Source organism: Colletotrichum truncatum, assembly GCF_014235925.2.
Source record: "Colletotrichum truncatum strain CMES1059 chromosome Unknown Contig_0003, whole genome shotgun sequence".
NCBI lineage: Eukaryota > Fungi > Ascomycota > Sordariomycetes > Glomerellales > Glomerellaceae > Colletotrichum > Colletotrichum truncatum.
This window is the reverse complement of record NW_027222400.1, coordinates 5850267-5877593: the sequence shown is the minus strand read 5'-3', so window position 1 is coordinate 5877593 and position 27327 is coordinate 5850267. Positions and strand designations below refer to the sequence as shown.

The 27327-nt window shown below is 47.7% G+C and overlaps 9 protein-coding genes across 9 annotated transcripts; 6 read left to right on the top strand and 3 right to left on the bottom strand.

Annotated features, from left to right (window-relative positions):
• Window positions 1-1466: 1466 nt before the first annotated feature.
• CTRU02_206488 (uncharacterized protein) lies at window positions 1467-3414 on the top strand (the record flags this gene model as incomplete). Its single annotated transcript, XM_036730098.1, has 2 exons — window positions 1467-2091; window positions 2150-3414. 2 exons carry the CDS (start codon window positions 1467-1469, stop codon window positions 3412-3414), a joined length of 1890 nt encoding a protein of 629 aa, XP_036578071.1.
• Window positions 3415-6931: 3517 nt separating this feature from the next.
• On the top strand, window positions 6932-8680 carry CTRU02_206487 (sugar transporter; the record flags this gene model as incomplete). The annotated part of the gene is made up of 4 exons (XM_070204729.1): window positions 6932-7435; window positions 7517-7561; window positions 7617-8248; window positions 8311-8680. The coding sequence occupies 4 exons, from the start codon at window positions 6932-6934 to the stop codon at window positions 8678-8680; spliced, it is 1551 nt and encodes a 516-aa protein (XP_070061833.1).
• Window positions 8681-9462: 782 nt separating this feature from the next.
• CTRU02_206486 (uncharacterized protein) lies at window positions 9463-11092 on the top strand (the record flags this gene model as incomplete). Its single annotated transcript, XM_036730097.2, has 5 exons — window positions 9463-9719; window positions 9785-9806; window positions 9866-10188; window positions 10254-10655; window positions 10738-11092. 5 exons carry the CDS (start codon window positions 9463-9465, stop codon window positions 11090-11092), a joined length of 1359 nt encoding a protein of 452 aa, XP_036578070.2.
• A 286-nt stretch (window positions 11093-11378) lies between these two features.
• Window positions 11379-14510, bottom strand: CTRU02_206485 (hydantoinase/oxoprolinase; the record flags this gene model as incomplete). Its single annotated transcript, XM_036730096.1, has 3 exons — window positions 11379-12400; window positions 12467-14383; window positions 14456-14510. The coding sequence occupies 3 exons, from the start codon at window positions 14508-14510 to the stop codon at window positions 11379-11381; spliced, it is 2994 nt and encodes a 997-aa protein (XP_036578069.1).
• A 713-nt stretch (window positions 14511-15223) lies between these two features.
• On the top strand, window positions 15224-17014 carry CTRU02_206484 (ncs1 nucleoside transporter; the record flags this gene model as incomplete). Its single annotated transcript, XM_070204728.1, has 3 exons — window positions 15224-15383; window positions 15440-15713; window positions 15763-17014. 3 exons carry the CDS (start codon window positions 15224-15226, stop codon window positions 17012-17014), a joined length of 1686 nt encoding a protein of 561 aa, XP_070061832.1.
• A 290-nt stretch (window positions 17015-17304) lies between these two features.
• On the bottom strand, window positions 17305-18174 carry CTRU02_206483 (endonuclease exonuclease phosphatase family protein; the record flags this gene model as incomplete). Its single annotated transcript, XM_036730094.1, has 1 exon — window positions 17305-18174. One exon carries the CDS (start codon window positions 18172-18174, stop codon window positions 17305-17307), a length of 870 nt encoding a protein of 289 aa, XP_036578067.1.
• A 1473-nt stretch (window positions 18175-19647) lies between these two features.
• Window positions 19648-21307, top strand: CTRU02_206482 (major facilitator superfamily transporter; the record flags this gene model as incomplete). Its single annotated transcript, XM_070204727.1, has 6 exons — window positions 19648-19715; window positions 19772-19955; window positions 20011-20025; window positions 20092-20496; window positions 20556-20912; window positions 20966-21307. 6 exons carry the CDS (start codon window positions 19648-19650, stop codon window positions 21305-21307), a joined length of 1371 nt encoding a protein of 456 aa, XP_070061831.1.
• Window positions 21308-21634: 327 nt separating this feature from the next.
• On the bottom strand, window positions 21635-22951 carry CTRU02_206481 (CreD; the record flags this gene model as incomplete). The annotated part of the gene is made up of 4 exons (XM_036730092.1): window positions 21635-21838; window positions 21888-22620; window positions 22694-22837; window positions 22893-22951. The coding sequence occupies 4 exons, from the start codon at window positions 22949-22951 to the stop codon at window positions 21635-21637; spliced, it is 1140 nt and encodes a 379-aa protein (XP_036578065.1).
• A 1543-nt stretch (window positions 22952-24494) lies between these two features.
• Window positions 24495-25427, top strand: CTRU02_206480 (uncharacterized protein; the record flags this gene model as incomplete). Its single annotated transcript, XM_036730091.1, has 1 exon — window positions 24495-25427. The coding sequence occupies one exon, from the start codon at window positions 24495-24497 to the stop codon at window positions 25425-25427; it is 933 nt and encodes a 310-aa protein (XP_036578064.1).
• Window positions 25428-27327: the final 1900 nt, after the last annotated feature.

Genomic DNA, 27327 nt, shown 5'->3' with positions numbered 1-27327 from the left:
TGCCGGACCCATTTGATCTGATCTTCACTTTGTTGGCCATTTAGTGGGTCGGCGTTTAGACAGAAGAAACATTTTTCATAGTTCAGTCCTACTATAGGACAATATCCATTAGCAACCGTAAGCTTAATCTAATATGCCTTTCCATCAACAACTAACTTAGTTACTATACCCTCAACACCGCGTAATTAACTTTCGAAAGTCATAATTATGGGACATTGCTTTTGGGTTTGGGGTCTGTATTAAAGAAATTTTATGAAAGACTCAAAAATCTTATTCTCATTTTCAAAAACTTTCTTCAAGTTAGGGACGGTTGTGTGAATTACCAACACAGAAGGTCAACAAGTCCACCTTCTAATACGATCATATGAAATCAGACAAGTTCTCCAATAGAGTGATTAGCCAATGTCATCATTGAAATCCGAGCCCCCATAAATTCGATGTTTCTCGACACAGATAGCGCGCCATTGGAAACGGATTGTGTCGGACTTTTCCTTTTCCCCGGATTACTTGATGCGGGCTGCCGCAATTCCCCGCACTTACCCCCACACATCCTGACCTGCTGGCGTATCCCAGTTTGCTCTGTAGGATTTGTCCTGCTTTCTTGCATTGCCACTGCAGAGATGCTGAGATAGGGAGATTCACGAATGAGCTAGAAGAGTAGCCACAACTCCCTTCAAGTTAAGAGCTTACCTGAGATGACCCAGGCATCTATTGCTGAATGCTTGGGACCATCTGGAGGCACCTTTAGCCAAAGGCAACAAAAGCCTCCATGCCCAACCCCCGCGAACTGAAATGCGGAGAAGACAGACGGCGGAGAGTCGCCCGTCCTGCATTCATGCTGCCGCCGCCCCATTCTGGGGTAATTCGAGCCGCCAACGGGTCCCACAAGCCCCCATTCAAGGCAGAGTTCAGGCTGTCTGGGCCAAACACATCATTGTCTCCTCCAGCATCTGCATCCCCGAGCTCTGTGATTTGCCCGGAGGCTACGGGTTACGGCCTGGCCCCCCCGCAATATGCACCCTTGGGGCAGCTCCTCGCGCCCACAGCATGCAGCTGAGAGACAAACCGAGACAGAGACCGGCGGGAAACTGGAGCTTATGGTCCATTCTTGGCAGCTCTTGAGCCAACGAGCTCCAGAATGGCGAAACTTGTTGAGTCGCCAGAACTGACACCCGCATATCGATGCAGAGTTGGTAACAGGTTCGTCGCCAGTTACGGATATCCATCGCTGAGGCCGATCTATCCCCGGGAACCCCTCATCCTACGGGCCGCGTCTGGCTTATCAGGTGATGTCACGACTCAACTTTGGCGCGGAGTAACGGGAGGGTTCCTATCCTTGTCAAGAGGGGTAGCAATCGTGTTTAAATCCTGCATCTTAGCCTCGGTTTTGAAGCTATTTTGAACCATACCCGCCCATCTTTGCTTGGACGACTGCCTCCAATTTCTTCCTTCAGACCAAATACACCATGACAGGAAAGTTTCCGCACAACGAACGTGTCGAGCCAGGCTCGGTGAACCTCCCACCCCGCCCATATCCTCCAACAGTCCGTTCAACATCGGTTGATGCGGGGAAGGTGGCCGTGGAGGCTGTCAACGCCTTCAACGCTGCTTTGAGGTCCAAGAACTACAAAGCTCTCGCACAGCTGTTCGTGTCAGACGGGTATTGGAGGGACCACCTCTGTTTATCATGGGATCTACGGACTCTGAAGGGCAGAGAAAAAATCGAAAAGTTTCTTGCCGACCGGTGCCGATTGACCGAGGTCGCCGTGGACGCGTCTTCCGATAATCGGGCTCCTCGACTTGCTCCCATTGATGCTTACGGCAAGGTCCTATGTCTCCAGTTCTACATCAACGTCCAGACCCAGGTCGGGCCCGGCCAGGGTGTCGTCCGGATGGTGGAGTCGGGTGACAAGTGGGAGATCCTCACCTTCTTCACCGTTCTACGAGAGTTGAACGGCCATGAGGAACCCCTGCGGCACCGCCGTGAGAAGGGGGTCGAGCATGTTGGCATTCGAGACGGTAAAAACTGGAAAGAAAAGAGGGACGACGAGCTCAACTACACAAACACGGAACCGACAGTGGTGGTCATCGGTAAGTACCTAAAGCCCGGAACTGCTCGCGTCGGACAAGTAGCTTATCCTCGTATTAGGTGCTGGCCAAGCCGGACTTACCGTCGCTGCTCGTTTAAAGATGCTCAACATAAATGCGTTGGTCGTCGACAAGCACGGCCGGGTGGGGGATAGCTGGCGCAAGAGATACCACCAACTTGTGCTGCACGACCCCGTTTGGTACGACCATTTACCCTACATCAACTTTCCAGCAAACTGGCCAGTTTTCACTCCCAAAGACAAGATCGCGGACTTTTTCGAAGCATATGCCAGTCTTCTCGAGCTCAATGTCTGGACGTCGACGACAATGACCAAATCGTCTTGGGACGACTCAAAGAGGCAGTGGACGCTTACCTTGGACCGTCAAAAGCCCGACGGGACCAAGGAAACTCGGGTCCTGCACCCCCGCCACGTCATCCAGGCCACAGGCCACTCTGGCAAGATGTTCTTCCCTGACATCAAGGGCATGAGCAACTTCAAAGGCGACCGCCTGTGTCACAGTTCAGAGTTTGCCGGCGCAAAGCCCAACTCCAAAGGGAAGAAGGCTATTGTTGTCGGATCTTGCAATTCCGGCCATGATATAGCCCAGGATTTCTACGAGAACGGATACGATGTGACGATGGTCCAACGCAGTTCCACCAGTGTCGTTTCATCTGCTTCCATTACTGATATCGGACTGAAGGGGCTCTATGATGAGGACTCCGCGCCCGTCGACGACGCCGATCTCTGGTTGTGGAGCTTACCCGCGGAGATTTTCAAGTCGCTCCAAATCGGCATGACCGAACTGGAAAATGCCAACGATGCCAAACTCCTCGAAGGGCTACAAAAGGTCGGCTTCCAGCTTGACATGGGCCCCAGCGGTGGCGGCTTTTTCGTCAAGTATTTCCAGCGAGGCGGCGGATATTACATCGATGTCGGATGCAGCCAGCTCATTATCGACGGCGAGATCAAGATCAAGCAGGGGCAGGAGATCACGGAGGTGCTTCCTCACGGTCTACGATTCGCCGACGGGTCAGAGCTCCAGGCGGATGAGGTCATCTTCGCGACGGGATACCAAAACATGAGGACCGAGGCCAGGAACATCTTTGGCGATGAGCTTGCAGACAGGATTGGTGATGTTTGGGGTTATGACGAGGAAGGTGAGTTCAGGACAATGTGGCGGCGGAGCGGACACCCCGGGTTCTGGTTTATGGGCGGCAACCTCGCAATCTGCCGATATTTCTCCAAGATTTTGGCGCTGCAGATCAAAGCTGTCGAGGCTGGAATTGACCAAGACGGCCAGTCCAAGCCTTTGCCGAGGCTCTAAACCTTATGTAATTAGAGTATAGCCGGTTTTTGTGATTGTACAAGATCAAGATTGAACCCCGAATCTGTATATAATGATTGTCAGAGTTCCTGTCTTGCCTGTTCAATACTACTTTTGTAGCCGAATAGGTAACGCGACAACCGAGAAATTGCTGACACCGGCTGAGAAAACTGTCTATTGGAATGATGTCAAAATTTCCCTGGCTAACGCACCCCTAAAGCTCTCATCCTATGCATCTCATCCGACCTACAAATGTTAAATACCATAATCAATCCGGCTCTCTTTCAACGTGAGACAGACAGACTACAAAGGTTATTCGATAGTGAGCTAATTGATATTACTTCACACAAGCTGGACTACCTACGCGGGTTCGCCTTCGTTGCGCGCTATGCCTTTGGTAATCTAACCATGAAGCTAGCCATTTCTATCATGCAAGCAGCTTAAGAACACGAACCAAAGTCATCTCGTTTAGATCGCCTAGAATGACGTGATCAAAGTTGTAATTTGACTCTCAACGCCATGAAGGTGTTTAGGCACGATGTGTCACGATAAGTCAGAACCAAATATATGCACTTGTATATAGCCAGGAAGAGATGCACGCTATGGTATGATAACGGAAGTGTGATGAAAGTCGTGGAAGGAAGTTAGACATGAACGACGATAGTAAAGCATGTAAAGCTAGGTGCTTCAAACTAGGTGGAGACAATGCTCACCCAGCACACCGAGCAAGGTGTGTTTTACATAAGCTTCTGAATCGCACACCGTAGACGTATGCATGTGCTTCCTCACGCAAATCCTTTCTTTCTAAATTAAGGCACTCTTTTACACCTTCCTAGCCCAATTGTCATATCTCTAGTTCCGTCACACCTCAAAAACTCAGTTGCTTGTGTGGGCCAATTGCACGGAAAGTATGCAATTCGAGTTTTGAAGCACACGGTACTTTCCGATTGATCAATAGACTCACCCGCTTGTTAATGTTTTCTCCTTTATAAGGTTGAGATGCTGAGCTATGTTTTACTCTTCTTAATTTAAGTCGCGGCATCATAAAATGACTGGAATGCAAACATAGAACGTAGAATCCCGTTCTTATAGTGCAATCCATGAATTGAGCTTCTATCAATATTCTTACGACCTTTTCTCCGTTTTCTTGCCCATATCGGAGAGTAATCTCTCTGCTCTCTTCTCGTTCTCCTTATCCAGGCTCTGAAGAAGGTCGCGATACGCCTTCAGCTGCTGTCCACGTGGTACTTCTGCGTTCAAAGCTGACCGAGAGAGAGTTGGGGAATTCCCTTCGTCATCCATTCTTAGGTCTTGGTGCCAGTTGAATTGCTGATATTGAGCACTGGACTGTGCATCTGGTTGTTGAGACATGGGCTCTTGATTGTGTCGCCGCCTCCTGCGACACTAGTGTGAATCTCGATCTTTTTTTTTTTTTTTTTTTCGATAAAGTCGGACGAATAGTCTTGTTGAACGGTAGAGAGTAGAGAAGTCCACTCTGCGCTGGATCGGCAAACACCGTAAGCATTAGTTTTCTCGGCTTGCAAATGCAGAGAGAGTTGTTTAATTGCTCGCTTGTTTCAGTTGCTTCTCAAGGTAGAACTGTGGTTGGCTTCTTGTTGATAATGATGCAGGTCTTCCGAAACGAAACTAATTGCGTGCCTGTTATAATTCCTTATTAGTCGATGTTGATGTCATAAAACTTGCAGACTAACCAGAAACACAACGATGGGCTTATATAGTTTTTACAAGGAACAAGGAGTCTGAGTTTTCCTAATCATTTAAGCGTTGGCACATTGAGAAAAGGAATTGGTAATCGTCGCTTATCTTAACAACCAGCCAAGACCTGTGGAACCATTGGTGGAAACAACACGTGATATGCTCAGAAAGCCTCCAGTTGTCCCTTAGGTTAAGTAGCCGCCAATTTTCGCCGTGTCCGGGACTTTGGATAATGCAATATCGGTAGCCGGTTTGCCGTCATGGAAGAATCTTCCCTTGGCAATTGGCTCTCGGTCTGGCTTCTGTGAAGGTTACCTACAGGTACAAGTCCACGTGTACTGCTTCGCTCGCTATAAGAATTAACTAAGCCCTTAAATACAAGGGCTTCGTAGTAAAGCAATCTCGACTTGAGAGGGCGCTTAGATGAGAATCCCATAAGCAAGCAGACCCATTCATTGTGTCCAAAGGGTTCATAGTGTAAGTCTTGTAAGTCTTGACCATGCCAATAGTTGCCGTAATCCCAGGATGATTCGGCCACATGAGCATGGGGACACGTCCAATTCCTGCTCAAGAGTGGGTCTTGAGCTTGTCGGCCCGATGTTCCGCCCAAAATGGACAGAAGCAACACGGAGTTCTCCCCGGCCTCACGGGGTAATAACCGAACTTTAGCCATAACTCATGTCCACGGTGCTGACCTTGCCTTGAAAATAAGATAGGACTTTCACCTCATGAAAAGGACATGCCGAAGATATCAAAACTGTATGAGCAACTTCTTGAAGACAAGGTTATCCTTAAAACTGGCCTTGTTCTTGTCCTGGCGCCGCGCGTAGTCTTTCAAGTCCTCGGTGTACCAGAGTGAAGGAAGATGTAGTGTAATCGTTGATGAGCCTGAGCTCCGACTTGCTAAGTTGTGACTAGTTGATTGGTTTCAAGGTCCCTAAGACAAAGTGGGTTACCCCTTAGCGGTGCTTTATACAGGGGCCTGCCTAAGAAACGTCATCACTTTGACACGTGAACACAATCGTTGCTTGGTATTCAGCCTCACTTGAGCGACTTCATAGCAAGGTTTCTTTTGGTAAAAGAGACTGAATTTGAATATTTCAAGCCTCTGTATACTTTCAATGACTGTGCCAGCTGATGTGCTTAAGCGGAGCCACAAAGGGCGAAATACCGTCAATGCTACCCATACAACTTTGCGCAACGCTCTATAAGTCCACGACTTTGATAAACACCAGGAAGGATTATGACCGAATATTTCCGAGCTACTCCGTCCGGTATCATCCTAAATGAAAGAGGTTTCCATCAGGTTGATGTGCTTCCTCGCCCTGCAGGCGCTTCCAACTGCCATTCAATGATACGCCAAGTTAGACCAAGCAAGCGTGTGCCCCGCTTTGCAGTCTATAGACTCCACTGCCCCCGACTCGCGGTCCGAAGGGGGTTAACTGCCAAGATACTCATTGGACTGGTCTCACCCAGAACTGAGAATCCCCAGAGCTCTTGCCTCACCCGGAGGGCTTATGTGTGGAATCTCTGGGGTTGATTGGGTCCTCTGGGGCTCGGCCTTGCTGCTTGGGGTAGCCCGCTTTCTAGTACAACTCTGACGACATGAGGTCAAACGGTGGTCGGTTTCCTTAACATGGGCTGATTCTGCATGCAACTGAAGTCTTCTTTTCGTGTTTAAAAGGATCGTGATAGGACGAACTGTGTTGCCTTCTTTCTACATGCTTTTCTGATCCCTTCGCCTTGATATCTTCCTCATGCACATTGTTCCTTCCGGGTCCGTTCATCGAACAACATCACAATGAAGCAGCCATCAGTAGGAGACGCTAAGGCTGTTGGCCACGAGCTGGCGAGCGTACTTCCCAACGATGGAGTTCCGTGGTGGAAAAAAAGGCACCTCATCAAGCTCAACTTTTGTATCGCCTCATTCATGCTGTTCACAAGCTCGAACGGATTTGACGGCTCCATTATGAACGGCTTTCTAGCTCTGCCACAATGGCGTGAATTCATGAGCAACCCAACTGGCGCATGGCTTGGTTTTATCAATGCCGTGTATTCTCTTGGTGCCGTCGTTGGGTTTCCAGCCTCCGCCATTATTTGCAACCGTTGGGGTCGCAAGATCGGCCTCTGGCTAAGCGTTTTGGCTGCTTTAGTCGGCACCGCTTTACAGACTGCTGCTCCAAACCAGGCTGCCTTCATTGTTGCCCGATTCATCATGGGAGTTTCCCAAGGCCTATCGGTCGGCGCCCCACTGCTCATTGCCGAGAACGCTTTCCCCACGCACCGTGGTATTGCATCCAGCGTGGTTCGTAGCATTACCCCTGGAAGACATTTCGGTGTTCTTTCTTTCTTTCCAATACCTAGCTAATCGAACATGCGTTGAAAGTATAACTGCGGCTGGTATATCGGTAGTATTGTGGCGGCTTGGGCGGTAAGGAGCTCTCAAACCTCGAGTTCTTCGTACAAGCACTAAGAATATTTGGCAGACCTTCGGCACCCGAAACATGGAAAGTTCAGCCTCATGGAGGATTCCATCTGGACTGATGGCTCTACTTCCAGTCATCATAATTCCGTCTCTCTTTATGATGGACGAATCTCCCCGATGGCTTGTGTCAATGGATCGCGCCGACGAGGCACGCATGAATCTTGCCAAGTCTCATTGCGGTGGTGACCTCAACGCGCCTCTTGTTGCTTTTGAGATGGCCGAAATTGAAGAAACTCTCAAGGCCGAAAAAGAAGCTAACGAAAGTTCTTCCTGGGCCGATTTGTGGTCTACACCTGGAAATCGCCACCGTCTATGGATCTCTGTTAGTCTCGGCATCTTTGCGCAGTGGTGCGGCAACGGCGTTGTCAGTTACTACCTAGCCATCATCCTGGACTCTGTCGGCATCACATCTGTCACCAACCAGACGCTTATTTCAGGCTGTCTACAAATCTGGAACTTTATCTGGTCCATCGCCGCAGCCGCCTGTGTTGATAAGGTTGGACGTAAGGCATTATTTATGACCAGTGGTGTTATTATGCTAGTTTCTTATATTATTGTCACTGGGCTTTCTGGCAGTTTTGCCGCTACCGGCCACGGCCCCACTGGACTTGCAGTCGTCCCCTTCTTATTCATGTACGTATTGTTTCGCCCTTTACTTTTGCTCAAGATGGCAGCTTACTGACTGGTTTTCTTAGCTATTTCCTCGGTTACGATATTGCACTTACGCCACTTGTCGTCTCGTACCCGGTCGAGATCTGGACATATCAACTACGAGCCCGAGGGCTGGCCATGTGTCAAATGGTTTCTCTCGGGGCCATTTTCTTCAATACTTTTATTAATCCGATTGCTCTCGATGCCATCCAGTGGAAGTACTACTTTGTCTTCGTTGCAATCTTGGTTGCCATGCTTATATCTGTTTGGTTCACCTACCCCGAAACTCGAGGTCATACACTTGAAAGCATTGCTTGGCTCTTTGATGGCCAGGAGGCCAACGTCGGTGTTGTTACATCCGAGAATGTTTTCAAAAACGCTAGCGAACATGTCGAAGAAACTGATAAGAAATAACCTAGCATTAAGAAGAAGAAAATCATCTTGTGAAGCAGTCGGGCTATCTGGTGACTGACAGTTAAGAAAATATGAATCTCCAAGTTGTCTAGTCAGTAGAAACAAAGGTATAACCAGGGACTCATGAAGTATGCATTAATGGAATTTGTGTAAGCGTGAAAGTCTTAAATTGTTGTCAGGTATGGTGATACTAAAGCTAATGACAATCATGGCAAGGTGTGATTTTGAAATTTTGTTCATAAGTAATCAAATTGCATCTAGATATGCGTCTGTTCAGAGCAAAGATTCTGTCAGTAGCTGCATATTCTCGGATACCTGTTTGGTATACTCCATTGAAGCTTAGAATGGGCCCACAATCTCAAAAACTGAGACATCCTTACCTTTTCTGGTCAAGACAAATCAAGAAAGTTGTACGCACACTGCCAAATTTTTGGTACCTTTCCACAAGCGGAAATTATCCAATATCGAACAGATTTGATTGCGTGTGTCATATTCAAGATGCGGGGAGGTAAACAAAGTACTTGCAAGAGCAACTTCGGAAAGCCCGCAAGACATAGCTCCTCGATTAGAGCCAGCAAAGAGCCGGTTCGGCATCTAGTGAAAGTAAGTTGAGAAGCAATCATCATACATCGTATTGATTTCGACCCAGGATACCATTGATGGTTGTGTGTCTCGGGCCAGACATTTATCCCATTGATGAGACTTGGCGATATCGTGCGTCATGAAGTCTGGTTGAATTTGCATGCTAAGTCATCGTCTTGAATTCAGGACTGAGAATAACAATGGCATATACGAAAGCCTGCAGAAACTTCTGGCTAGCCTATGCCAATGCGATTAAGGAGGCACTCGACTTCGAACCGAGTGGAGATACTGCCATATACATTGCCAGCAAGACTCAGAAAGGACCCTTTGTATCCCCAAGAGTCCCAGCAGACTATACCAACTCAGGGATCTTTGAAGCTTGTAACAACTATCTTCATCCGAACAGTCTGTTTTATGATCCTACCTCTAAGGATTCGTACATCGAATCTTTGAAGGAGTAAGTAATTAAATCCTCCTAGACGAGAGAAATAACATTCTTTAACCACGCATGAAATCTCACAGCTATCTAATGCTAGTTGATATCGTTAGTAAAATCACATCCGAGTAACGTCTCTTAACACTAAGCTGACAGTGATTGGTTAGGGAGCTGAAGACCAAGTCGCAGTTCAGATCGAGTCATATATTAAAGACCTAGATCACAACCTAGAAATCTACGGAAGACTAAAAGAAAAGGCGTTGAAGACATTCAGAAAACACTCAGACACCGGCGATACTGGTGATTTGACATTTTTGCAGTGGTATCATACCAACGCATTGGCATTCTGTAATTCCAGTCGAGATGTTGACGCAGCGTTAGCCGCGCTGATAACGTCTGCCAACAACGTCGGAAGCACTTTGGCTCAAAGATGGGCCAAAGACTTGAGGAAGCTTGTTTTCGCGCTCAAATGCGAACAGCAAATACCAGGGTAAGATATCTTAGGTATCTCATTACAACTGGCGGAGGGAGATATTGTTAACAGAGACATCTTAGAATCACTATGGATAGTAATTCCGCATCTGCAGAGCAACGCCAGAGAATGTTGATCGCTGTCCGATCAGGAAGGAGACTGGCTGCTCCTAAAAGCTCTGTTTGCGTTCCTGCATACTACTGCCCACTGTATCAAGATGTAGTACCGAACTGGACAGACGCGCGTAGTAGTGATAAGCCAAGCGACAGGATGTACATCCGGTATGCAGAAGGGGAAATAGCCGCTGAGGGAGATTTCGGCCAAACTGCGGATCAAGGGGAGTTCGATTTTACATACACGCCCTGGGTCTCCTTCAATACTGCTGAAAGTGAGATTCTTTTGGAGTCAGATATTGCGGACGACTCGGTTGACATTACTATCACCTTTAACGATATCAGAGCATTAGCCGTTTCTCCAGGCACATGGTATGTTAAGATGCACATTGTTTGCTATTCAACTAGTTCGCCTTTCCAAAGTTTCTCAAGCTAACTTGATCCTCGTGAGCAGGGATGTTGAGAATCCCGAATCAGCATATCGGAGGATGAAGCACGCATCAAAAGTGCCAACGCAACTCGTTCAACCACAAGCGATCATTGTCATACAAAACTTGAGTTTCCGAATCGGTTTTAGAGGCGTTTTGGTATCCGAAGTGAGCGAGAAGATCGATTTAATCCGGACTTCAGGTGGGTTTTTGAGGATTTTGGGTGTTCCAGTCAAAATTGGTGGAGACAGTAGCACTGACGACACTTCACACGTCGGAACTTGGGATAACAACAATGGCGTCCTGGAAGTTCTTCCTACTGCCGATGGAGCCTTTGCAACAGTTGTTGCAATGATTGGAAAGCCCCTATACATGAATTAAGGCCTGCAATTCTAGTTTAGTCCTGTTGTGAGGGTAGGCTTCTGAGGTGCCTCTACAGGGGTGTAAAACCCTGCCTTCGCTTCATACCCCTGTTTATAGAATCAACCGTCTTCACACCTTTTCCACGCCTTTCGCTCCGTTACGCCGTTGCGCGGCACCGCAAGTCCGAATGTATGACTATTTAGAAAGGAAACCTTATCCACAAAGTACAAGTCCCCCAAAAAAGCACGAAGTAGACACTAAGTCCTGACACCATAGAACTATACAGTTACGTCTTATTGTATTTCTATGAGAGATACTCCTGAATAACACTTCGTGGTTCGACATATTTTCCCAAAGGTTTGTAATCTAGATCATAACCAAATGCCCTCGGCCCGCCGATATCCAGTCCTGCTTTTGTCTCAGTCCATCTAGGCGAGCATGTAATGCCGATAACCGTAACCCTATAACCATATTTGAACTCGGGAACGCCAAGTGCTCTCCCAGACTCGTTATCCAGGATGGAAATCAAGTCCGGCACACATGCCAGTATTTGAGCACTACCATCTTCGTTAGTGTGCTCCGCAAGAATATTCTCGTTCTTGAAAGGGATTTTCAAAGTGCCGGACTCTGCCACAGCAACAGCCCTATCCTTAACGTTGCTTGCCTCTTCCTCCTCTCCCCCTTCAAAAGCAGCAATATGGACTTCTCCATAAGAATGGCCTTTGAAGAGGCGTCTTTCAACTCGAATAATCTTACCCCTAAATAAGACCTTGGCACTTTCAGGGCCTCCAGCCTCCGCAATGATCGACTCAGCAACTGTGCTCATGGTATTTGTTGCTTGGCAGAGGGCGATTGATCGGCCGATTCTCCAGGCTAGCGATACTGTGTTAAGCACACCAAAACTCTTCACCTTTTCAGCAGTTGTAGGCTTAGCTGCCATGCCTACCCGCGAGCCCATTTCTGAGCACGAGGCGCGCAATGCGCGATCAACTATCTCATCGTTAGGAGCCCTCGTCATGACTATGGTCTTGCCGTCGCCTGAATCAATGGCACATGGGACTAGCTCCAAAGGCGCGTGCACAGCTAACGTGGTTTGCCAGTAAGTGGGATATGCTCTTCCCATCCAGTCCCCGTCGATGATTGGGCTGTCGTAGAACCGAGAGGAGCCAACCAGGAATGGCTCAAGGCCATTAGCACCACCAATTTCTAGACCCATAACTGCGTCAAATCTGTCGTGGTGCAAATATTCCATCAAGGCTCGGAAGGCGTCAACTGTCTCTATCGACTGGAGACGTTCTATTGAAACGGCTGGAGAGCCCATATGTCCTACATTCAGTTAGTCAAGCTGCGATATACAAAAAAGACTGGCATAAACGAATTCGTGAAACTTACCACCCCAGTAAATGACGTCTCTCTCTTTGAGCGCGGAGGGTTCAATAATTCGCATTGTATATCCCGCTCGCAACATGTTTCGAAGTTGTATTTTCGAAGCGGCCGGGCTTCCACCTCCCGCACACCCGAGAACATAACAGCCATCGGCTAAATATTCTAAATCCGTCTCGCTAATAAGCCACTCTGCGACACCATTGTCGTTCACTTTGACTTCAGGCTTATATAGAACCGGGTCGATTATCTCCTCCTCCTTTGTTGCGCGGGTGAAGTCTTTAGTACTCTCCACCTGCTCTTCAACATCGTCCTCAAAGTTGAATGCATCCGTATCATCTAGCTTGGCATGGAGATCAATATCCCCAACAGCCTTAACGAGAGTCCTGACCTGGTTGGCAACATATTGCAATGGCATCGTCTCAATCTCCGCAATCTTGATGCTTTCCGGGATGGCACCTGCAGAAATAGCACGTTCGATAGCTAGTTTCTTAGCATTTTCGACTGCCTGGCCTTCTGTTTGATTTGTTGTCCCTTGTACAATGTCAACCGCTCCGCAGACTCTGGCGATGGCGGCGCCGACGGCATTTGCCACATCGTGAAATGGTGGTCTGACCAGCTTTGAAGCGCCTTTCAAACTTTCAGGTGATAGTATCGCGCCTCCGCCAACCAGAAGAACTGGCACTGGGTCTGGAGACGTTTTGATAACATCAACAGCCCCTTCAAGCAGTGTTCGGATACGGGAGATGGCTTGTTCGACGAATCCAGTTTCCAGGCCCTTGACTTTCTCAGTAGCACCAATGACTGCTTTACCAGCGGCCACAGCAATATCCGTTGTTGTGCAGACGTCTCCTCCAAAAACAAGACTGCGCGTTACAAGCTCTAGTCCAACTGACTCAGGGCCGACTTTAACCTTGTCATCTATCGTCCTCACGATCGAACCTCCACCAAGACCAATGGAATGAAGATGAGGCATGGAGTAGTTGACTCTAACACCAGCCACCGTAACATATGCTGAAGCCTGTCGAGGCATGCCTGAGGGAAGCAAGACTCCAACGTCTGACGTCGTGCCTCCAATGTCGACCACAATCGCTGAATTGTCGGCGCCGGAATCCAGACCTGCGAGGTAAGCTGCACCCCGCATGGAGTTTGTTGGGCCGCTCGAAAACGTCCTGATCGGAATCTTGGCGGCCGAAGCAGCATCCAGAATAGTACCATCGTTCTGCGTGAGGAACAATGGACATTCGAGATTGAGCCTCTTCATGGCTAAGCGAAACCTGCTGACTGTTTTCCTGGCGTACCGCAGAATAGCGCCGTTCAAAATCGCCGCGTTCTCCCTTTCGATGAAGCCAATACTAGCGCTGGCCTCCTTACTGCAGACCACGTCGATGCCAGGGATTTCTCGAAGGATGATGTTACGAACTTTTTCCTCTTGGCCAAATACTTCATCGATAGGCGAGTACACCCCTGAAATAACCAAGGCAGTGACACCGCTCTCGCGAATCTTTGCACACTCGGCTACAACTTGGGCCTCCACGACAGGTGCCTCCTGTGAGCCGTCGATGTGAAGGCCACCATCAACAATGCCAACATATGACTTGAGGACGGCTGCCAGGTCTGGTGGGAATTCGGCGAAGGCCGGAACTTCGCGCAGGAATGATTTGCTTAGTCGAAGAACGCCAACGCGCTGCAGCCGTCGCACATCACGCTCAATAACGGCATTGATGAAATGTGTCGTTCCGATGGTGACACTTGCAATGCGTTCTGGTGAGTTGGTCAGACCAGCCGCGGCGAGAACGGTGCAAACTGCAACCTCAATACCAGAGGTTGCATCGGGGGTCGTGGGAGTTTTGAAATGGGCCAAAACGCCGCGATTGACGGTTTGTTGGAGACTAAGATCAATAGCGACCGCATCGGTGTTTGTCCCTTTAATTCGAAAAAGTCAGGTCAAGATGGATCTAACGGATATCAAATTGGTATTCCATGGATGCAACTTACCGCCTACATCAACACCAATGCGGACCGTTTTCTTTGGCGGTGGTAGCTCTCCCATATTGTAACACTCAACTATGAAAATAGCTTGATAGTAAGATAGTGCCTGGAGATGGTCTATATGCCAGCCTGTTGAGCTTCATACTGGTGATCGCGTCACTTATCTACGGTACATGATATTGTTGGAGATCGTATTAGTTATCTAAGCGGTTAAACGGCTAAATGTTCGACCTGTACCCAACTTGTTGACCGTACGATGATAACCCGACATAAGAGATGATTAGGGATGAAAATTGGAAGGTACAAGCGCGACAATCCCTCAAAAGCCATGCAACTAGTTATGTCGGGTGTCAGATGCCGAGAAGAGATGCGGGGTTGACTAGGCTGCCCTTGTTTGAGACATGTTCTTCTTTGCCCAATTTGTTCTTATCAACAGCGACCCCACAAACAGCGGGAAACTTTGATAAGAACAGTCCGCGGTAATCGATGGGTGAAGGTTCAGAGTTGGAGTTCTGCCTCCAATGATAAGAGCACATCTATTGGATATCCAGGATGTCCGTGTGATTTGACTGCGGAGGTATTTGGGGTGATAAGCACAGGAAGAATGTGGGCGTGAATGCGACGCTTTCGTAGTGATAACGCGGTAGCATGTGTCTTGAAATGCGACAAACGATCAATTCATCTTTGAACCAGTCCCATAAAATTGGACGCTGCACACATCCTTTTTCTATCATAACCGTGTGAGGCTCGACAGTTGAGACACCGATTTTGAAGATGAATCTTAACAGTATAATCAGATCACTAAGGCTACCAGATACGGATGTAGCTGAATCGAATATCTGGATCAATGAGGATATTCGGCCTATGCCGCCGGAGCGCCGAAGATGGACGACATCTACGTTCATTTCCTTCTGGTTGACCAACCAAGTGGCTAGTCAGTTTCTCTCGAGCAAAGATTTGATTTGTGAGAACCGGTGACTGATTATCCAGTAGTTTCCAACTGGCAATTGGGTGCCTCCCTTGTTGCAGCTGGTCTCTCAGTCTGGCAGAGCGTCATCTCCATCATTATAGGCAAGATCATCATCGCTGTCGTCGCCATAGCAAACGGCTGTGTCGGTGCTGAGTGGCACATTGGGTTCCCCGTTGTGTCTCGTTACATTTGGGGTGTCTATGGGCAATACCTCATACTGGTTCAAAGAATTATTCTTAGCCTCGTGTGGTTTGCTGTTCAGTCATGGACTGGTGGCTTGACTGTTGTCAACTGGTAAGTGCTATACCCCATAATCGAAAAGAAGCTAACACAATGGCTCCAGTTTATCAGCAATCTTCCCATCCTTTGAGTCTCTCGGCAACGTGTTCCCAGAGTCATCACATCTCACAACCAAGGACTTCATCGGCTGGATTATCTTCAATGTGCTGCTCATACCCATTCTTTATATCAGACCTGAGCGGATTCAGAAGTTGCTCCTGGCTTTCAACATCATCTCGTCGATAACCCTTGTTTCAATCATGATATGGGCATTAGCAACCGCGGGTGAGGCAGGCCCCCTGGTTAGGCAGGGCGCGAAGCCGATGTCGTCCAACGAACTAGGCTGGCAGATCGTCCACGGAATCACCACCGTCATTGGAAGTATAGCTGTAGGACTTACCAATCAACCCGATTACTGCCGATTCGCACGCCGGCCTGGCGACCAGATATTCGGTCAATGGTTTAGCATCATATTTTTCGGAGCAATCTTCCCCACCTTTGGTTGCCTGGCCGCTTCAGCCACTGGTGTCATCTATGGAGAACCGATCTGGAATCCACCATTGATTGTACAAGCTTGGCTTAACTCCAACTACGATGCGAAAAGTCGTGCTGGAGCTTTCTTCGCTGGTCTTGGTCTTCTGTGTATTCAATTGAGCATCAACTCCGTCGATAATGCCTTTTCAGCTGGCATGGACCTTGCCGGATTGTTCTCCCGCTATATTAACATCCGCCGAGGCGCTTATATCGGTCTCGTGTTGAGCATTGCTCTCTGCCCCTGGGAGTTGCTATCCTCAGCCGCGGTGTTCATCAGCGTCCTGTCAGCGTACAGCGTGTTTCTTGGGCCGGTCATCGGGATACAGATATGCGATTATTTCATCATCCGTCGTCGTAAGATTAAGCTTACAGACCTTTTTCACCCCCGGCCCGATGGTTCTTATTACTACTGGAACGGTATCAATCCCAGGATGTTTGTAGCGTGGGTCTGTGGATTTGCGACCCAACTCCCTGGGTTCGCAGCCAGTGTTACACCAAACAGCGTCCATGTTGCTTCTGCGTGGATCAATTTGTACTACCTTGCCTTTCCTCTCGGTTTCGCCATATCATTCCTTCTTCATTTAGCAATCAACACTGTTTGGCCCCCGCCAGAGGCAGGGGTGATGGATGATATGGACTACTACGGGACGTTCACAGAAGACGAGGCAAGAAAGATGGGCGTTCTTACATTGGATACAGATGTTATTGAAGGTTCGTCAAAGTTTGCGGAAACAGCTGATGATCAAGGTCCTCGAGGATGGCTCAAGGCAATGCTTAAGTAGCAAGGCACGCAGTATTCTTATGTATGCTTTTTTTAAGTGAGCCTATTCTGTTCAAAATGATCCTTTTGTTATAGTTCAAGGGAAACGAGATTCACGATTATAATTTTTGGAATGAAGACCCTTTTCACATAACATAGCAGAACTATATCTGTCCACTACTGCGTGACATGGCCTGAATGTTTAACCTCGTGCAAGAAGTTAAACGCGGGTCATCGGGGCATATGATGGTGTCTTTCTGTCTCTTCTATAGTAAAAAGTCTCTCTCAGGTTGATTGACTATGAGAACTGCTCTAAACAACAGGAATCTCTATATCTGCTAGAACAGGCCGGTGGTCTGAATAGTATATGCCATCATCGAACCTATTTGAAAGCACCGCAAAGTTGACAAAGTCAATTGCAGTGGGGTTCAAAACGAAGAGGTGGTCAATTATCGTTGGCTCCGCCTCCCCAAACGTCGTGTAGGTTATCTTATTCCCGCAATGGTGAGACTCGGGAACGAGGTTTTTGATGTCGACCATACCGCCAGGCTCGCTAGTCAACAGCCTGTGGGGCTCATCGCCAGGACCGCTGTTGAAATCTCCGCCAAGAAACACATGAACGATATCCCCAGTGTTCTGTGAGGAGTCTGCCTGCCATTTCTGGGCCAATTTAAGAAGCAATTTTGCACTCTCAGAACGTGCTTCGTGACTGCGATGATCGAGATGCGTGCTCATGACGACCACTTTGGTGGATGATGCCTTGTGTCGGAACAGCCCAATGGTGACAATACGGTTGATCTGGGCACCCCAGCCATTTGAGGGAATGTCTGGCGTAGGGCTTAGCCAGTACGTTTGGTTTTCCTCAAGGGTCCAATGGTCAGTTCTATAAAAGATGGGTGAGAACTCTCCATCTAACTGCCCATCAGCGCGTCCGCGGCCGATGTGTGCCCATCGTGGTCCAAGGTTGTCTTGAATGTCGCGAAGTTGCTGATACTGAGCCTCTTGGATGCAAACAAATGCATTCATTTGGCCCGCGGTATGCACCCTCAGTTGGGCGACCAACTTTGGGAGGCGAATTTCCCATGGCTGTTCATTCGGGACCAGGGTCTTTTTGACGGCGTATCTGACATTTAGTGTAATAATGCGAATAGGTATTTTCCCCTTGGAGTCGCCAAGTTCCATGTTGCTAGGTAGAATGATCGGCCGGCAATGTTGGTATTCCTTTCTGAGTATCTTCTTTTTGCCAATCAAGCAAATCAACCCTGCGGTAGCCACAGTCACACAGAAACAAGACGGTTATTTTCCAGGAACAATATCCAATAATTTAACAGCGCTGAAGCAATGAAATGCCAGCGTCTGTTTGCCGTTGTGACTTTGGCTCAATGGACTATTAAACTATGACCTGTAGCAAACAAGGGCTTGAATACCAAAACCAGGACAAAAGGCCATCGTGGCCCCTTGACCAACTCTCTCCGCCAACCACCAATTAGTAATACGAGGTTGTTAGAGGAATGTGGAGGTCAGAACGAACCATTAATGCCAGCCACTCCGTCATGTCGGCTGACTCACATATGGCTGGCATGCCTTCACTGGTGCGGGGTCCTCGAGAATGACCTCTGCGGACCATTCACCATTGGGCAACAACTCATGGCAAGCTATGCCTGGAATCTAACATGCCAGAAATAGTCTTGGAGGTGGGGGGAAAAAATAATCAACCCGTGGCATAATAAAACCAAAGTGGCGTCTTTGATTATTGGGTAGGCAAAGGACCTAAACGAATGCCGGACTACCGGTAGTGAGTAGCTTATTGTTACACTAGCACACTTCTTGGCTTGTGCCCGTCAGAAGGAAAACATGTTCCGTGGGGACAGCGAATATTGTACCGAACCACCCACCGGCGAAACGTTTGTTTAACAACGGCTTTTACCGAGCCTTTTATTGTGGCACCTGGTTCGGGAACTTTCGTCTCTTGATACCGTACACGGCCCACTTTCTAGACTGGCAGCTGAACTCCACATTGCCGGTCTCCCGTACCCGGGTCCAACGGTCGCAACAAGGTACAGTTTGATACAAGCTTTGCATTGCATACCACTTCAGAGTTGGCAGAATTTACAAGTAAGTCATCATTAATGAGGTGTGATAAGTCACATCTCAGTGAGCCCATCGGCCTTGTATTTACCTAGAGCCGACTTTCTGTGTACAGGCAGAGAGCACTGCACATCTAATTATTCGTCAGATTGTGGCTTCATTCAGTTTCATGCTAAATCCAGCAAGGTGGTGCGAGCTTGGCTCCCACAGTTACCACCATCATCTGCAACAACATGTGAGCCATACCCATGCTATTACGTAGCCTCAGAAAGGTCTTCGGATAGCTTGTTGCTTACCTCAACAACCAACGTGACACCCTTGTGAGTGGTTGCCACTTTTGCCATTTTGGGAAGTCCGACATCCGTCTTTACCTAAAGCCAAGCTAGGTCCGATCCCACAATTTGTGTCATTGTTGTTCATGTTCACCAAAGCAGTTACCCGACGTTCAGCCGTATTTCATGATTCAGTGTCATCAATAACTAGGCCTTTTTTCACTTGTGCGCTCTTGGGCAGGCCTTGCTTACCAGCCCTTACAACTCAATCCAGCACAGATTATAGACATCGAAAATGGGTCATGGTAGTACGCAAACGCTCGAACTGCAGAGTCTTCCTGCGCTGCCGCCTGACGCTCGGCTGTCAGCAAACCCCACAGGCGAAGGGACTGCACCTGTCGCGGACCTGTCGCGGCAAGGGGATGTCAGGAGGACTTCAGTCACTTGCTTCAACGTCGGAGCTATGAGTCTCCCACACCTGCTCCTCCCGAAGACGCCGCTCATGTCTTGCAAAAATGGAATCATCCGCGTTCAAACATTACCCGCATCGCAGCTGTCTTTTGGAGTCTGATGGTCATGGGGGCTAATGATGCCTCGTATGGAGTAAGTTTCTGTAAGTAACCAGTCGTTAGAGTTATCGCTTACACACTGCTCATAGGCCATAATACCCCATGTAAGTTACCTCACAAGTTCTATAGGCTAGGTTTTACATATCATTAATCTAATAAACTAATATCAGTTGGGAAAATACTATGATCTACCTTACTCTTTCACCTCACTTATATTTCTCGCTCCCTTTATCGGCTATTCGCTCTCTGCTGCTCTTAATAGCAGCCTCCATGAAAATGTGGGGCAAAGAGGCATCGCCATCATAGGGTCTGGTTGTCATCTTATTGCGTATATCGCCATCTCCCTCCATCTTCCCTATCCAGCTCTCGTTTTCATTTACATGCTGGCCGGCCTAGGTAATGGAATCGGCGATGCTGCGTGGAATTCTTGGGTAGCCAGTAACTTGGCAGATTCCAGTATGCTGGTCAATGCGATGCATGCCTGCTATGGCCTCGGAGCCGTCATGGGCCCCGTAATCGCAACCATCATGGTCACCAAGGCTGGGCTTCCGTGGTACATGTTTTATTATGTCATGGTATGTCGTTTCTAAGCGCTTTTCGTCATCGGACTTTGCTAAGTTACATGGGGCGGTAGGCTGGTATCGCGGTCGTAGAACTCATTGCGACAGTCACGACATTCTGGTCTGCGTCAGCGGATGCCTATCGAAAGGCCAATCCCAAAGGCCCAGAGCCAAGAGAGTCCATCATTCATGAAATACTGTTTAAGCTTCCCTCTGCGAGAGTTACATGGCTGTGTGCGATATTCACCCTTGGATATGTTGGGCTTGAGGTGTCTTTGGGTGGTTGGATTGTCACATTCATGTTACAAGTTCGACATGGTGAAGAGTTTGCCAGCGGCATGACGGCTACGGGCTTTTGGGCTGGCCTCGCCGCAGGTCGCATAACGTTGAGTTTCGTGACGCCTCGGATCGGCGAGAGGTCCGCAGTCATGGTATGTTGGTCTATCGCCAGCTTAGATTTGTTACACCCATTAACTCACTTTAGATCTATCTTGGCGCTGCCATTTGTTTGCAGCTACTCTTCTGGTTGATTCCCCAATTCTTTGTATCAGCTCTTACCGTCTCGTTGCAAGGATTTTTCCTTGGCCCCCTCTTCCCAGCAGTCATTGTGGCAATTACCAAGCTGCTCCCAAGACATCTGCATATCAGCGCCATTGGCTTCGCCATAGGACTCGGTGGAAGCGGAGCGGCGATTCTCCCATTAGCTATCGGGGCTCAAGCCCAGCGTCATGGTGTACAAATACTTTCCCCAATCGTCCTCGGGGCATTGGTGGTCCTACTACTCACTTGGTTCTTTCTTCCAAAATTTAGTAGCAAGCGAGAGTAACTTTATCTATACATACCATTATAATGCTCTTCATCGCCGTCATGAACTAAAACTTAGGTAGGTTTGTACCGTTTTGAACAGTATTTTGTGCTGCGGTATTAATGTTTCGTAGCCATTATTATGGTACTCTTGATAGACCGACCTGGTGATCTTATACCGATTATCATTCATTCATGCACCGTCGAGACTCACAAATAGAGCCATAGTCGCAGTTATTAACTTGTCTATTACGTTATTGAACGGAATTCTTTCCAAGAAAAGTTACTAATGAAGGAGGTGATCAAGAGCTGCCGTTTAACGCTCCTCGTATTGTTTCCCCATCTCTTGTTACACTGGGGTTTCCCAGCTGGTCTGCTCCAAGATTTTATCGCACTTATGTTCGCCATACAAAGGCGGCACATCCAAGCCCCCAAACAACATTGGCAGGCATTCCCCGGTGGGACTCTTTGGTCGAACAAAATTTTCAGACGCATCGATGGGTATCTTTGGAGAAATAAACAAAACAATAGGAATGGTAGCATGGTAACGCGCCTGTATTCCAGTCAGTGCATAGGCCCTGGCAGTAGAAAGTCGAACTTGCCCTGAATAAGTCATCTCCAGGTTCGGCCACATCTACCTCAACATGAAGGACATGGTTCGTGCTGAGATTGTCCATGTCAACGTCTGGGGAGCATCTCTTTGGTTCATTCGGAAGTGGAAGCTTTTGAGTGATTCGGTATTCTTGTCGTGCAGAGTCCTCTTGACTTTCCACGGTAGCAAACCATTCAGCAACCTGCCTTTCCCCACTAAAGGATGTTAAAGGGCGAGGCCCCCCATAGTCAAATTTATGGCTCTCCAAAAGTTCGCACCTGACCTTCGAGATCTTCGACTTCTTATCCAGTGGCGTCAGACGCATTTCCAACGGAATGGCTGTCCCCAGGGCAACTGCCCGATGTCCAATAGAGATGCAGTAAGATATCCTGTCCCCCCACGTTCCCTCCATGGTTGTTGGATCCATTAGCTCAAACTCGGAGTTTTGCAGTGTCCTACTGATTCGTATTGGCTGATATGCTTGTGGAGTTGCCGTTGATGATTTCCCTCGTATCGTGGTTCCAGTAAGCTGGTAGGTGACGCTGCAACAACTACATCCGCGAAAGGTCTCTGGAGTATCGCCCGGAATCATGAATTCGAAAGGCCATTCGTGTGTCTCGATGTTTGGTGATTGGGCAGAGTCGACTTTCAGACTATGGTCGATGATGAACGGCGCCCATTCATGCTCAAAGACACGAACAGTTCTAAAGGAACTAGGAGAACTTGAGCTTATATCATGATCCCTTAAAAGTTCAGGTTGTTAGAAACTCTCTGTAATTGACAACTTGGAAACTGAATCACTGAAGCTGTACCTACCTGCACCTCAGAAAACCAACCATCCGAAGCCGTACGCCGTTTGCATGCTGTCCAGCTGGTAACTGCAGACTGATCACGCCATTCAATGGTTGTTCCCCGGCCTCGCTTCTGGTCCCTCTCAAGAACAAAAAGTCATTCTGTAAGCTTTCCATGAAAGTTGTTAGCAGACGGTCACTTTCAAGAGAAAAGAGACGCCTACCAGATCTTCAAACAAGCGTTCCTGTCTCCGCCTGTCAGTCGCGATAGTAGAGAAAGCATTGAGCTGGTATCTCTGTTAATCGTTGAACCTATTTTGCTGAAGCTGCGGGCATATCGCATATATCGCATCCATTATGAACGGCACGACGAGGCGCAATGATATGTAGGCGAGAAAACAATTAGTCAAAGACGGAAGGGCGTTTGTCGTCGCCACGCCATCGACTTAAGCCAAGATAATCAAGGGGCCACTTGACCTGCCCCAGACCTTTCTCGGTTTATTCCGGGTAGTGCCGAAGGCCATGTTCAACCTTACATGGTGAGTTAAGGTATCCATGGAGGTGCAAGGATCACACGGGATCAGAACAGGGGCCCAATTGCGTAGCTCCAGAAGCCATCTGTCGGCTGGAAGTATTTCCTAATGGGGGTATAGCGTGTGCATCAAGTGCATTGATTACTTGGCTTCTGGTTCCTTGGCTGGTAATTCATGGCTTCGATCATAAGTAAAAAAAAAGCCAGGTTTAATGTCATAGCATCATATATTTTTGCGAACATCTGATTTTCTTTTCCCCATTGACAATAGTTACGCGGCGCATGAGCCTTGTTGAACTTCGTTACAGCGTGCCAGATCGGCAGTGGTTCTGAAGCATTTCTCGTGGCAACGGCGGAATTTGTATCCCGTTAAAGCACCGTGACTCTTCCTGAACTAAATCTACCCACACATCGGCGCCTAGTAAACCGTCAAGAGATCATAAAACGTTAAGGTTAAAAAAAAATCTGTCGTTTGTGACCAATGAAAAATCAAAAAGCCGTGTTGGTCGCAGAACGGGACATATTTCCCGTTAACTTGAGAATGACGCGGAGTTCGGCGGAGTTGACCGGGGTCGATGGTTGGAGCTACGGCCATCGGATTTACCTGATGCAGCAAGAATGAAATGGCGGGTAAGCTCCGGTAAATCTGCTACTGAGCTTTGCAGAAAAGACGTCAGAGATCTGTGGGACGGAATACATATTCCTTCAACGAATCAACTTCCCACATCTCCTTCGCCGCGGACTAGCGGGCCGCAGCTGGTCATATTACCTGGCGTGACGGCAGACAATCTGACGAGGCTGTTTGCACTAACAATATAGCCCTTGTCGACTTCACACTGGTTTTGGCTGCATTCTCGGTCACATGACTTGGCAGTCTATGTTTGCTTCAAGCTTAGACTCTTACCCCATGGGGAAATATTCTTGTCTTGCTGACAGTGCTTCCCGTTTTGTACAGACCAGATTTCGTTGGGCTTGTCACCATTTACAGTCACGTCTTGGGTAGCCGAAGATCATCCAGGTATAATAAGATGATTTGATTGCAGACTAGAAAGAATCAAATACTCTTGCGCTATTCGCTTGTTCTTAAGTTGCAACGCATCCAGTGACCTTTGTGTAGACGCATTGTGGTCTGATCCAATCTGGCCTTCGATTCCCTTTATTGCACTTATATGGGTATCGCTAGACCCTCCATTCAATCATCAACGTAAAATTAAGGGAAACTCGTTCTATCGGCCATTTCAGACTCTTTCCAAAGGTATAAGCCGTCTCCTCTACCATGGCTGCAATCTCTAGCATGGCGGCACATCCTGTGTATAGGAAACACAATACAGTTCGGCACAACGAGGGTTCCAATTCTTCCATTGAACAAAGGTTGGGGCGTCAGCTCTCAATCACACCAGCTTACCTATCTCGCGTGGTGTATATTCCGAGGCATAACGACACCACCAGTCATCTCCCGCTTTATGACATATCTCAGACCTACGCCGACACTACCAAATCGGAGCCAATAGGCAGCAGCAATTTTAAACTCATCTTGGCAACGATGAAAAGACCAACCGGAGACGGCACAGATGGCGAAGTTCGTTACCTCGTCAATTTTGATGAAGAGGCGAAGAAAACAGCTGGTACTGTGGAAAGAAGGGTTCCCACTTTCGATGGGGAGACGGCCAATATGTTTGTTACTCCCAACCAGAGAGAACAGGTATCGCAGAGATCCAATAACACCTATCACAGGTTCCTACCACGAGAGGAGCTCGAGCATTTTCAAATCAGTTCCTTAAATACGACCCACAGACCTTGCCTCCAATTGGCGAGTTTTTATCCGATTCCCGACACGATGACACCTCAACGGCCTGTCCGTCATCCTTGGTTCACCATCACACATGAAACCATGAACGAGACTCCATCACAGCCGCCAAGCCTCGAATGGCAAACCCACCCAAAGGAGCATGGAGCTATGAGATACACCCTTGTGGATTCTGGAGTGGATGCCCGTAAAGGCACGCCTACGATTTACGCAATCTATCATCACGTCGGTATCGGATTTGATCTTCCGCATGAATATAGCGAAGGCATTTTGCTTCTTTCTGGAAATCTAGACGGCGAAGCCGAGATTCTGGCAGTCACCAGTCTCCTCGGCCTGCTCCGGCAAGTTCGACATATCAACCGGCCTGTACCACGGCCAAGGAAAAAGTCCCTCATAAAAAGAGTCCTGGGAAGATCATGATGAGTCTTTTGTAGGCTAACTTTAATTTATCCTTTCAGTATGAGCAAGGACTTTGCCGTTGAGGGACGTCGACCCATTTATTCTTGTCAATGGGTGGTATCTTGGATTTTGGAAATAAGTCTTGATCGCAGATCAGTTTCACTAATACCCTAGCCGCAAATACCTTGTAGTACGTTTCTTCTCACCCTATTTCAAGCGTTTTGACCAAATTGGCATACGTTAGTTGCCTGGCAGTAATGTTTTGAAGTTTGATATTTTGCTTGCTTGTCTTTTGTTGTTAACGCTCTTCATACTTCTTGATGGCGACACACAACTCATGTCAGTTTAAATAGTCATTCATTTAGGCAAGAAAAGACTGTAATGTTTCATCAAATGAGTAATTGAAGTTCTGAAGAGAATGGTGGCCCATCGACCTCGGTTGGGTTATAGGCACATAACAGAAACTGCGTATCGAAAGTTATGCATGAGATGTGAGATTTAACAGCCGCATAAGACGTTTAATGTGGTACTGTAACATACCAATGCTCCTTTCTTTTTTACCTGCTCTTTATGCTAAGGAAACTTGCTTGAAACTCTTGCGTAGCGAAATCAGATGAGCGAGGATAGTTCTCACGACCCAACTAGCTGGAAGCTGGCCAGCGTAGCTATAGAATGCAGAAGGGGGAAAATAACAACAGAGTTGTGAATACTCAAGCCTTTTCTTTGTGGCGTAGTTGGTTGCCCCAACCTACCTGTGACACTATCTTTCATAGGCTGAATGCTTCAGGCGGCGGTGATGCATTTTCCTTGATTTGAAATAGCACCCCATTCGTCTTGCAACTTATGTTAAAAATACAGCCTACTATTTGGTAACACCCGTACTGTATTTATATATTTTGTGTTAAGCAGCATTTATTTACCGCAAGATGAAGGGAAATCTGAGACTGAAATGTCACCGATTTAGAAAGAACCAAATCATAATGCTTCATCCTACAAACCTTTCACCATCATACATAAACAATGCCCGGGGAATTCACTTTCATTTGGGCGACTTTAGCTCGTAACCGTATTTGGTTAATGAGGGTTTCTGACGGCCGAGACGTCAGCCGAAACTTAGTACCTCAGTCTTGCATTTCCCTTGATATCTCTTTCTTTTCAAACAATTAGTTACTCCCGCAAAATTAAAAAATCGATTCATTGGCTCAGCTTCCTATTGTAGTTTACTTCCAAATAAGAGAATTTAACTCATTTGCATCGGTTACAGTCCCACCAGTGTTTGAGCTCTGGCTTAAAGCACTGGACAAAACCGTTCTTAAGGACTGTCGACCATATTTGGCCGTAGTCTTTGGAGCGGCATAGTGCTACAACTTGTTGGCCGCCGCAAGTGGTTACGCCTCCGTTCCAGAATCCATCGTCGTTCAAACGTAAATCGTTTCTTCGGTTCGTGATAGCCCATTGGGCATCACTGATTTTAGCGCCATTTCCAGGCATGCACACAACAGTCGTGGCGGCTGAGATAGTAGTCGCCTGCAAGGCTAAGATAAGAGGTAAGGAGAGTTGCATTGTGTTGAGCAAGGCTGTTGTGCAAATCTGGTTGTTTGTTGTAAGAGGTGACGAAGGACAGCGTCGTGTGGTAGTATTCAATGTCTTTGTCGGCAAGGAATTGCTAACTATGGATGAAAGCGTAGTATATAAAGAGGATATAGTTTTGTTAACTACGGTGGCTGCTATAAGAAAGAAACTCTCCCACCTTGATTAGTTGATTTGCAGGCTTTATAGTTTTACTGCATACGGCCAATCGGCCTTCTCAAACGGGCCGAGACGGAAATATACGCAGAGTAGTTACCCAAACCGCATTTAGGTGGATATTTTGAGATGTAGCAATATAAGTTATTAAACTCTAAGGTTTAGACAAAAGGTA